At 40.8% G+C, this 12698-nt stretch overlaps 1 protein-coding gene across 1 annotated transcript in view; it reads left to right on the forward strand.

The window, feature by feature from the left end:
- RYR3 (ryanodine receptor 3) overlaps positions 1 to 12698 on the forward strand; it is a 368605-nt gene that overhangs the window by 71622 nt on the left and 284285 nt on the right. Inside the window, exons 5-8 of the mRNA XM_047863199.1 lie at positions 2118 to 2196; positions 5995 to 6107; positions 6982 to 7081; positions 10894 to 10987. Of these exons, the coding sequence (XP_047719155.1) occupies positions 2118 to 2196; positions 5995 to 6107; positions 6982 to 7081; positions 10894 to 10987 (386 nt within the window). The remainder of the gene's footprint in view (positions 1 to 2117; positions 2197 to 5994; positions 6108 to 6981; positions 7082 to 10893; positions 10988 to 12698) is intronic.

Here is a 12698-nt window from a genome sequence, read left to right on the forward strand (position 1 = left end):
CATTTTGCAATTAGGTATTTGCCTAATGTCTAACCACTCTCCTCCCCACTCTGGGAAGAAAAAGGACCTTGTCTTTTCTTTTTTTAATTTAACTAAACCTAACCCTATCAAGGACAGTGCCTCATACTAGATGCTCAATAAATATTTGTTCAACTGATGAAGAAATAAACCATGAAATAATTCGTTAAGCATATAAGGATAACCAACAGAGAAGAAAAATCAAATGAGATTTTTATGAAATTTCTACTCTTCTGCTAGCTAACGGAAATGGGATGGTATCCATTGCCTTCAGTCCTGGAATAATTGGAAGGTATTATGTTAATCCAGAGGCTGTAGGAAGATAAGGAGCAAAGCCGTCACAGAAAGCTCATTGAGCTGTAACTAATTAGGGGTCTGGAACCGGAACTAACCAAAATGGTGCTAACTCAGTGTAACATGAGAAAAAGTGTTCAAGTTTTAAGTAAATATAATTAGAAAAATCTAGATACTGTAGAACTTTTGCAGGGCACGTTAAGGAGACTATGGTGATCTCAGTCGAATGTAACACGTGCCAGCTCTAATCCTGCTTGCTTCCATCCCTGTATTGCTCATCGTCACTTGTATCAGTGTAAGGGAGGCTCGTCTTCTTTCTCTGGCCCAAGTGGAAAATGTTACATTAATTCAAGACTTCGTTTTCACACATTTACACCTGCAGTATGCTCACAGTTCATCTCAAAGCTTGAACTGTCAGATTGGCAGCAGGAGCTGCAGCTGGCTCTTAAATAATTTATTTGTGGCGGCTTTTTTTTTTCTTCCTGAGGACTGGTAAGAAGTTGACCTATTCAGCCTGAACATTCTTCTGTTGTAGTCTTTCATGGCAGAGGACAGAGAACAAAAGTGACCAAATGGAAGGTTATAGGAGCAGGAGATGGGGACATTTAGAGAGTGGGGAAACTTTGTATCCTGATGATGTCTAGAACTGAGATGGGATCATGTATCTTTCAGAACCTGGTGCTTATCCATAGGGTAAATAAAACCTTAATACCTCTCTTTTCCTACCTGAACAGACTAAACAAAACCTCAAACAGCAAGCCTCTTATGGCTTTGACAACTTGGGCTAAAAGCATGGTAGAGATGTGAAGGATTATGTGATTTATTATTATATTTACTGTCCCCCAGGCCCAGAAAAATTTGGATTCACAGTTAACATAAACTCTCTACTAGCTAGTTCTTTTTAGGAGTAGCTCTGAGAATGAAGCCTGTGACATAGGATTTTGGACAATGCAATGATTCTCCGTTTATCTGTTGCAGAGAAGTAGAAGTAGAACTCAGAAACCACATTTCAAGTGCATAGTTGCCAACCAGTTTGATTCTAAGATCAGCCACTGTGTCTGCCAGTAAAGGGGGCAAGGAACAGGCCATGGCTTTTTTCCATTATTAGGTTATTTTAAATATCAATGTTAAGTTTTACATGCATTTTTATAATCAGTGGCGGGGGTTTGGGGGGAGGGGGTCCCATACACATTGAGAAGTCCTGAAGCTCATAGAAAGTTGGAAAACCAAAATAAATAGAAGTAGGGGAATCATCATGGTCCATCTCACTGTCCAAAGAGAACTTCAGATATCATTTTGGTGTAATTCCTTTTAGCCTAGTTGCCAGACATTTAAGTATTGTGTACCTGTTAATTGTGCTGTTTTGCATATGTTCCATGCTATTACACACTCTGGATAAATACTCTTAATGGTAACATATTTCATAAAATGAAGGACCAAAGTTTATTAACTTTTGCATTATTGTTGGTTGTAGACGTTCCATTTATATTGTCTCCAATTTAAAAGTTTCTCAGTATCTTTGAACTAAAGCATATTAAATCTGTTTGAAATATTAATTTCAAACTTATATCTGTAGCATATAGTCCTAGAAGTTAAATCACTGGGTCACCAGAGAAGAACATCTTTGAGATTTTAAATATACTATTAAAAGTATATCTCAAATGTGTTATACCATTGAATACAGTAAACGAGCCCTTTATACAGTAGCTCAGTATTGAAATTGACAACTGGAAGCCAACTAGTGGTGAGATGCCAAGACCTGATAGAAGAGTATGACTTCACTAGCATCTGCTCTTGTTTCACAGTATCTAACATGTTTGACCACATCAAGATCCCAGACAGATAAACTTGCCTTTGATGTAGGTCTACGGGAACATGCCACAGGTAAGTCAACGTTCCCAGATCTCCTGTTCGCTTGGGTCTTGGGCTAAGGGCTTTTGAGAAGGATATTGAATAATAAGTTCTTCATTGGGAATTCCAAACCAAGCAACCAGTGGGGTCAAGAAATAGGTCTGATAAAATTTAGGGGAATAAGAAAGAAACAACATGTGATGGGGACATAGTAACTAAGAATGAAGGACAACATAATGCTTTCGCCACAGTCACGTACTTTGGGAAACATTGGCTTGTGTTTTGTTTTGTTTTGAGGTCAGTCAAAAATGCTGACAGTCAGGAGGTGGATCTAAGAAAGGTGGTGACCATGATGCAGATTCTCCCTGGAAACCAGAAATGAAGAAGAGAGGACCAACATAACTATACATACTTAATAGTTACAGTGTCACAGAAGGGTCTGACTTGCTGTGGGTTATTCCATAGACCAGTGGAGCAATGGGATAGAAGTTGAAAGGAAACACATTTCACCCCAATGAAAAAAACTACTTTGCCATATCTGCAATTATCCAGCACCATAGCAGCTGGCCCTGGGATGTAGGGTGCTCGGTGTGGCTGGAGATATTCATAGGTAATATGACCATCCTTCAAGGACAATGTATATGGAATATCTGCTCCACTTACAGGTTGGGCTATGTATCAGTCAGGATTCTTGGTTGCAAATGGCAGAAATTACTTCAGGTTAGCTCAAACTGAATGAGAATTTGCTGGAAGAAGGATGGGTAGAACCTGCTCTAAAGCAGAAACCCCAGGCCTGGAAAAAGGATAGGAACAAAGGCCAGAGAAGAGAAAACATCCTAGGTCACACTGCAGGAAGAGTCTAATTTGAATACAATCTTTCATACCATGACAGGAAGTTCCATTGTTGGGACTTTGGGTAGCCAAAGGGCAAAATTACATGTTGTTCCAAAATTGTGTCAGTTCATAAGGGAATGATCCAGATTGTCTGATTTTACAGATGATCTAGGGAAAAAAAATGAAGTTTTAACGATGTGTGCCTGCCATCTCTGCATTGTGCTCAGGGATGTCTGAGAATTCCTGAGGAGAAGCCCTGCCTCTCCACTTCTTCTCATTTTTGTACAAAGCACAAGAGTGGGCTCCATGATGCTTTTTCTCTTAAAATGAGATTATACTTGCATTTGATTTGAGGTTGCTTTGTTTTCAGCTAAAGTGTTATTCTTAAAATATAATTTCCTCTAAGGTATTGTCAACCTTTGCTGATAATTACAAAATGAGTGAAATGCCACACTCACTGATTGTAAGTTGGCCACTATATATAAACCAGCTGTCAGTCTTAGAGCATGTAATCGGAAAAGTCCTATACGTTCATTCTGCTGACATTGGTAGAATGACTTTAGGCTTTTTGAGAGAATCGTTTGCTTTATTTTCTGTGACCCAATCGCTCATTCATTTCAAACTGTTCTATAGAACTGAAACTTTCCCCTGATGGGATTCAATCATATTGGCTGTTCTATCAGTGTCCTCTTATAGAAACATCCACCGTCATCTAGGAGATGTCCTTGGCCTCTCTCCTAGATTCCATGTTTCCTGGATCTCCTGTTTTTCTCCCTCATTGGTTTACCACGTCACTTTGGTGGAGCCCATTATCCAGTAGCTTTTACAGAAAAGATCCATGGGAGGTAAATCATCATCTAAGAAGTTTAAATCATGCTTCACAAGTAATTCATAGTATTCTACATTGGAAATAAATTTTTCCTCTGCATCTCGAAGGCTTTCTTCATTTTCTTCTAGCTTAAGGCCTGGCTACTGAGATACCTACATTCAGATTCCCAATCCTTTGTGTATGACCTGTTTATATTTTCTGAGCGCTACTTAAATCTTCTGTTTTGCCCTTCTGTCTAAAATTCCACAGTGCTGTGTTTGGGCATTGATCCTTTTTGTTCCAAGTCTCACAAGAATGGACCCTTTTGTGGGTCTCTCTTCACTGTGGTAGGGACTCTGTGGGCTTTCTCAGTCTGAATGCTTGCCTTCCAGCTTTGGGGAATGTTTAATACTATTTCTTCATTAATTCCTCACTTTGTTTTCTCTGTTCCTGCTTTCTGAAAATCTGCTAGATTGGTTTTCTGATTATCTCTTTACTCCTATTTCTAATGTTTCTCTTCATTCTTTTTTTTTTTTAAATGTTCAAACATTTATTATTGAGAGAGAGAGACAGAGCATGCACAGGGGAGGGGTAGAGAGGGGGAGACACAGAATCTGAAGCAGGCCCCAGGCTCTGAGCAGTCAGCACAGAGCCCAACATGGGGCTCAAACTCGTGAACCACGAGATCATGACCTGAGCCAAAGTCGGATGCTTAACTGACTGAGCCACCCAGGTGCTCTTCATTATTTTTGGGAGAGTTTTTCAACTTTATCCTATAAGTCTCTTGTTTCTTTCTCTCTCTTTCAGGATACAAGGGTTTTTCTCCAAAGGGATCATTCCTGGACACTTTCATTGCCATTTCATGAATGAAATTTTTTCTTATCTGAGATGATTAATTATATGAATTTTTAAAAGTTTTCTTTGGCTCTCCATAATCTTTGTTTTCTCCAAGTCCCTTTGCCCAGTGTTTGTTTTGTTCTTCTCATTCATGTTAGTGACTTGGCTCAGATGTCAGGTGATCCTTGGTGTCCTTTCATGTTTAGATCAAGGCAGTAAAAGCTGACCGGAAGCCCTGAATGTGTGGCTGTGGCTTGCCATCTGTTAAGCCTTACTTTTGGGTAATCTCTCAAGGATTACGCATTTCACTGGAGATGCCCAGACAATAGTATTTTTTATCTTGGGTGGTTGGGCTTCCCTAAAGAGGAATCCTTGAATTTGAGGTGAGGAGAAGACTTAGGATCACAGCTGGTGTATGAGGAATAGAGGCCCAGGGAAAGGAGCTGGGGCTTTACTAATCAGGGCATAAAATGTTAACGATTCTCTATTTTTAGCAATAGTTTTTACTTTCTTGTTTGACAGTGCTTGATATTACAAAACCATAACTTTGGTGGTTGGTCATTCCATGGATTTAACTCTTAATCTTCCGTAGGGTAGAGAAGGAAGGGTCATCTGGCTGTGCTGGGTATAGAGAAGGATGCCAGGTGATAAAAGTTCCTTTATAGCTTTTGGCCAATTCTCCTGCTTTCAAGCCAATCTTCTGTTGGTACCTTCACAAGTAACTTATCTCCCATTCCAGAGACTTCCTGAGAAATTCGAAGCAGGAATGACCTTATTTCTTGAGATCAACTTCTCCCTTTTCTTACTTAAGGACTTGGGTGTTAGCTTGTCTATGCTGAAAGCATCTGTCTGCTTTCCTTTTGCCAAATTGTCCATTTCTCTTCTTTGCTATGAACTTCTCACCTGTTGTCTGAGTCTTTGTAGATTCAGGCCTTTTGAAAATCTCTGATGTTTTAAGTAGAATTACTCACGTTTCAGTAGAATTTCAGGGAGAGTATGGCAAAAAGTAAAAGTGTGTAAGTAGTCCGTAGACCCATGGAGTCAGTTCTTAAAGATTTGTAAGGACCTATGATGGAAACATTTTTCTATATGTATTAAAAATACTCAAAAGCTTCTGTAGTTTCTGGATTCCAGTACTCTCTCCCAAACTCTGTTTTCCTGTCACTGGAAAAAATGAAAATGATAAGACTGTCGAGCAGGTATGGGGCTAAATAGAAATTGAGGTCTGGAGTTTGTATGTGTGTGCACATGTGTGCTTGAGGGATTGTTCTCAGGAGAAAGGAGAATGAGGGACTGACTTAGGGACACTGGTTTCCATGAAGCAATGACTAACTCAAGGAGCATTTATGTAGGAGAAGCCTGTTGGTGGACCATACATCCCGCTTCCAAACAGAGATCTGAGGGAGAGAAAGTTCGAATTGGTGATGATCTCATCCTCGTCAGCGTGTCCTCTGAAAGATACCTTGTAAGTACTTCCTACCAGGCATCTTTTCATTTCTAGAATATTTTCCTTTAGGAACTAATGGCCAAGGCGAACTGAGCCACAATAGGATGGGTACGTTAAGAAACTTTTATGTGGTGTACTGGAGAGGTGGTTGGATTCTCTCCCTTGTCACATTCTCATGGGGCCTGAAATTTAACTGTTAGTTATCCTTTCAGAGTAAGATACTGGGCGCATCAAACTCTGCCAAAATGCCCTGGGCACTTTCTGAGAAAACCAACGTGAGCTACTATTACTCTGAATTTCTCACGTGGTTTAGTTCTTGTCCAGTGAACCAGCCAAAAAGAACAGGATCTAGGAAAATAAGCTTATGTTGGAGGAATGGAGAATTTAAAATGCTTTCGGCAAATGGGATGTCACAGTGGTTGAAAGATGCCGGTGAGATTTTGCACCTGGGGATGAGTGTTAGGCTCCCTCGGGTGTCTGAATATCAGAGAAGTGTCTAGAGGTAAGTTTTTAAGCTTCTCAGCACCCATCTTGCCAGCAGATTTTACTTTGCCTAGAACAAATGCTGGAGTAATTGTTCCCATTTGTGAATTCTCTTCTCCCAGCAAGAATAGACATTTTATGACTTCCTGTTGAATCGGGGATCGAGCTGAGGGGATGAAGTCAACACTTTTCTGCCTCCTCTGTGGCAGAAAACTTCCTCTTCCCTGAAGGAAGTGTCTCCCTTTGAAGCATGCTTCTGGATTGGGTGTAGCAGTCTCCCACAGGCTATGCAGAAAGAGCCTGATGACAGTGAGATTCTTTAACTCAATCCTTGCGGTTTTGGGTGAGCTGCTTCTGCCAGGACCAGGCCGGCTATTTAAAGGATGTCTCATTTCTGTTTCTGCTGCAGCATCTCTCCGTATCAAATGGGAACATACAAGTGGATGCCTCTTTTATGCAAACACTCTGGAATGTACATCCCACGTGCTCAGGAAGTAGCATCGAAGAAGGTGTGCTTTTTTTAATATGCATTCAGCCCTCAGCCTTCCAGTCTTTCTTGAGCTGTATATATTGACATTTTCTGCTGCTTCCCAGCTCCTACCTAATGCCTTGCTACACAGCTAGCATTATTTTAGTCCACCTGAATGTCTTTCTCTGATGTGGGTGTGGATTATTTTCTGTCCTGATTTCTGATTACATGGACATTCCTGACAACATCTTGTAATCCTTTAGAGCCCACCATTGTTTTAGTACTTATGCATGCAGGATTTGGATATGTACTTTTCCTCTCCTGCTGACTTCTCATTTTCATTTATGGTTACTACTTATCAGTGTATAGGCCCCAGCCACTTCAGTCTTGGAAGAGATTATTTGCCAAGAAGGTGATACTGTGACCATCTCTCCAGAGATAGTAGGAAGGACTTTCTCCATAATAAAAGTGTGTTTGGTCATTTGTTTCTACTTGTGTTTTTGCAGGGCCATTTCACAATAACAAAATGTTCTCAGTGTTTTATTCTTCCCTTGAAAGTAAGATCCTCAAAGTTTGTTCAACATATCCTATTTCTTGGAGCTGGCAAAGTCAATACACCTTTCAAGTTACAGAATTAATATACTGGCCTTACCTTATTCATGGGTAGTATTGCAGCTGAGCAGAATCATCAAATGCCAGTGACCCTGTAGGTTATCATATTACATTTTGGCACCTTACAGCAAGATCAGAATTTTAAAGAAATACTCCTACCGTGGCTTTAATCCGATTTTTAATCTTGAGCCCAGTAGTTTCAAACTAGGAATGCCCTTCTATGATGACATGTTTGAAAATAGAGGGAAACCTAAGGGTGTCAAGGCAATGCGCCAGTTTTAGAAGGCATCGTGTTGTAGCCAAATAGTCAGGAAATGACAGATTTTTAACTCTGTCGGCAACTCGTGGAAGGCTTTAAAAAGGCAGACTATGCTTAGCCCTCTTCTTTTACACCGAAACTAACTCACCACCCTGAGTCTGTTGTTATTGCCTTTCTGTAAGAAATCAAGAAACTGGGGTTCAGTCTTCTCGAAGGAAGAGTCTTGACTGACTCTTCTCCATATTTTTCGTTTTCACTGGAGGAATAAAATTCTTTCCCAGTCCCAACAGACAACTTGTGGAGATTAATTAAGGAGTGTTTGCAAATCACATAATAAAGGTCCTTATCGAAGTTTTGAGTGCCCTTGTAATTTAGCCTGGAAAGCTCATCACCTGAGTCATGTGGCCCTGCAGAAAATGCCCTCTCAGCATCCCCTGGTGAGAAGCCCACTTCAGCCCTGAGAGCATAAGTGATCCTCCTCATGACCCTTCTTTCCTGAATATTGCCCTCATAGATTTCAACTAGGAAGAGCCATAATGCACCAGCACTTGGCGATTTTCTGTGTGAATAGAATATTGATTGGAGGAGCCTGAGGACTGCAAAGGATAGATCCAAATGGGGCGTGGCCTCACCATCATGAGATGACCGAGAGGTTAATCAAGAGCATGATCATGGAAGATTTTAATTTTTCAAAATAAATTGGCTGTTAAGATTTCCCCTACAGTATATCATGAATCATTTTAATGCAAAAGAGGTTGTACAAGTGAAACTCTTAGTATAGTAAGGTAGAGGAAAATTGGGGAAGGATTTGTGAATATTCAAGGAAAGTTTAAGAAGAACTTGCCTCGCCTGGTTTAAAAAAAAGTGAACAATGGAATATCACACTGTCCCTGTACAAAATACATTAATAAACAGCCCTTTCTCCTTTGGCATGTTTCTGTTTTTTACTGTTAATTCAACACCCAGAACACTTCGGTAGTCCCTAGTATGATATAGCTGTGTGATTTTTTTTTTTTTTTTAAGTCCTGATGCAGACATTGAACATATATTAAGTCCATATGTCTCCTGAGATCAGACTGGCCTAGAGAATTTTTTTTACCCAAAGTGATAACAAATTTACAAATTTTGCTTTCTTCGTACAAGTAAACCTCAGACTAGAGTCCTGCTCCTAGTATGTTTTTTGAATTAAGGCTCAGAATTTATTTGAAGACTAATGGGTCATCATGCACTTGAAGCTCATTGTTTTCCATACATCCTGGAACTCTGTGGCTATTGAGATTCCTTATGCTGAAAGCTAAGTGCTTATCGGTAGTGGCTCACCCACTGTGGGATACTGGAATGTCAGTTTGCCTCCCCTTGGTGCTGTGGGATGGGCATCCAGGTTTTATCTGTGTCTGTTAAATGCATTTGAAAGCCAGCTTCCCCTAAGACAGCTCTTTTTTTATATATATATTTTTTAATATATGAAATTTATTGTCAAATTGGTTTCCATACAACACCCAGTGCTCATCCCAAACGATGCCCTCTTCAATACCCATCACCTACCCTCCCCTCCCTCCCACCCCCCCCCATCAACCCTCAGTTTGTTCTCAGTTTTTAAGAGTCTCTTATGCTTTGACTCTCTCCCACTCTAACCTTTTTTTTTTCCTTCCCCTCCCCCATGGGTTTCTGTTAAGTTTCTCAGGATCCACATAAGAGTGAAACCATATGGTATCTTTCTCTGTATGGCTTATTTCACTTAGCATCACACTCTCCAGTTCCATCCACATTGCTACAAAGGGCCATATTTCATTCTTTCTCATTGCCACGTAGTACTCCATTGTGTCTATAAACCACAATTTCTTTATCCATTCATTAGTTGATGGACATTTAGTCTCTTTCCACAATTTTGCTATTGTTGAGAGTGCTGGTATAAATATTGGGGTACAGTGCTCCTATGCATCAGTATTCCTGTATCCCTTGGGTAAATTCCTAGCAGTGCTACTGCTGGGTCATAGGGTAGGTCTATTTTTAATTTTTTGAGGAACCTCCACACTGTTTTCCAGAGTGGCTGCACCAGTTTGCATTCCCACCAACAGTGCAAGAGGGTTCCCGTTTCTCCACATCCTCTCCAGCATCTATAGTCTCCTGATTTGTTCATTTTGGCCACTCTGACTGGCATGAGGTGATATCTGAGTGTGGTTTTGATTTGTATTTCCCTGATGAGGAGCCATGTTGAGCATCTTTTCATGTGCTTGTTGGCCATCTGGATGTCTTCTTTAGAGATAGTAACAGTTTGCTGATCTCCTTCCCAGCTTCCTCTTTATTCCCCATGGCTGCAATTTGATTGGGATTTTGCCACAAAATGGACACATCAAGATTGTAAGAGCTTATCCAGGAATTTTGTGTTGGATGTATTTTCATCCTAAGCAACTAGAAAATCCTTCCCTTCCTAATAGTAGCAACATAATTTTCCTTGTAATGATGTGAATTGACACTTTTCACCCTACATTTTGATGTTGGACTTGCTCATCTCTGAAATTCTATTTAACTTTCGATGTTAGAATTGTTTTGACTTTCTTGGGGCGCCTGGGTGGCTCAGTTGGTTGAGCCTCTGACTCACTTGATTTTGGCTTGGGTCATCATGCCAGGGTTGTGGGATTGAGCCCCACACGGGGTTCTGTGCTGTGTGTGGAGCCTATTTGGGAGTCTCTGTCTCTCTCTCTCTCTCTCTTTCTCTGTGTGTGTGTGTGTGTGTGTCTGTCTGTCTGTCTGTCTGTGTCTCTCTCTCTGTCTCTCTCTCTCAAATAAAACAAAGAATTTTGACTTTGTTGTCTTTCCTTCCTGAGGCCAGAATTCATGGAATCTGCCATTTTCCAAATGCTTCTTTCTTGGTGTTTTCTATAACTGACTCAATGCTGTGTGAATTTATCCTTTTTAAACCTGGTGTTCTCATTATTAAATTTCCCGTCAGCTCATAGTAGAATATAATTCTCTCACAGGTTACCTACTTGGTGGGCATGTAGTACGTCTCTTCCATGGTCATGATGAGTGTTTGACGATACCATCTACAGACCAGAATGACGCCCAGCACAGGTAAGCCGATAGCATTATCCTTTTCCTAGGTGTTTCAGTCTCGGGTGACTCAGACTAATCCACAGATGAATTCTGTAAGCATTGGTCAGTGGACATCAACCATACCCAGCCGTGGTATTGTAAAACAGGAATGGCAGTGCCCTGGAGCTCAAGAACAGGAGTACCTGGCCACACCTGTTGCTTCTTAGGCAAGCAGTTCTGTAATGCTTCCCAGTGCCTTCATTTTCTTTAAGTGCTTCTCTGAGGAGTTTCTTGTAGCATTCATTGTAGATTGAAGCACCCACTAATCTTTCTAGTGAGTTTGTGCACTTAACTCATTCACCGGGCGCTTCAAAGGCAGATCATCTCTCTTTTTCCCCTCTCAGGTGCTAAGTAATTGAGGTGGAGTTTGGTGATTTCATTTTGCTTATTACTAAATAGGATTGGAGAAACCAAATAACAGTATCCAACAGGAGCTAGATTTAGCTGGGATGGTGCCAAGGGGCACATGTAGATGACACTTCTGAGGGTGATGCTTTCTGTGATCCTCTGCTTAACTCCTCAACGAATGCTTTTCAAAAATTCAAAACCAGGAGATAGATGATACTAATCCAGGTCTTAAATTCATTCTGCAGTGTCCCTTGGTAGCCTGTTGATCACCAAAGGAACAGAGCCCAAAAAGCTTGACCACTGTAACTATAGAAACGTGGTAAATAATTAAAAAAATAAAATTGGATCCAAATTAGGTGGAATTTGTGACAGCAGTGGGTGATCTCCCAGTGGTAATACATTCTATGTTTTTGTGAATTGCCTGTGGGAACCTTGTTAACTGCATTTCTTTTACTTCATTTGACACATGGGATCAAGTCCTCACACCTAAGAGATCCTCTAGCTCAGGCTCCTGCCAAAGGTCACTTACCGGCTGCTTTCAGGTGGCAGCTTAGAAGCCACGCTGCTGACACTCCCACCAGTGCTTGTTCCTGATCCGATGAGCTATAAAAGGACCTTCAGGAGCAGAGCAGTGTGCTCAAACATGTTAATGTGTGTCTTAGAAACCATGCATTGGCAGTATGTATCCCTATTGTGCTGAATCTCTTCCTACTTGCTCTGTCCTCTGAATATCTCTCCATGGGAACCAGATGTGACCCAGAACACTGTCTAGGATGCATGAAGTACAGACCTGTGGCAAGTGCCTAATTAATTCACTGACTTCCTCCCTGGCATTGGTCCAGTTAACTGACAGTTATCTCTGAGATACGGTGTTAGGCTGACCTAATTTCCTTAGAATTAAGGATTCCCTACTCTAAATAATGTCATGTGATTCTATGCAATGGTGATTTTCTTTTTCTTGATTTTAAATGGTAAAATGATGCAATAGCCCGGGTACTATCTTTTAAATATTCTGCACTAAAGGGAAGATTTGCAGGTGGGTAAAGACCTGAAATTTTAGGAATTTTGCAGTCAGCTACCTCTAAGATGGAATACATCTGAACTCGTTCTTTCTTCCTATTCCAGTTCTTCTTGAAAGGGCAGGAATTTGGAAAAAAAGAAATGATAACCTTGTGCATGACCCTTGACCCACCCTCCCCCCCCCCCTCACCGATCCCCAACACACACACATTAAATTTGAACCAAATTAGTAGCAGCCTGGGCAGAAACTCTGCTTGGAGAAGCCCACCTTTTGGTGGCCATTCCTGGCGAGTACTTTAACAAGAGACTGATGTAAAGGAAA

This window comes from Prionailurus viverrinus, chromosome B3 (assembly GCF_022837055.1).
Source record: "Prionailurus viverrinus isolate Anna chromosome B3, UM_Priviv_1.0, whole genome shotgun sequence".
Classification (NCBI taxonomy): Eukaryota; Metazoa; Chordata; class Mammalia; order Carnivora; family Felidae; genus Prionailurus; species Prionailurus viverrinus.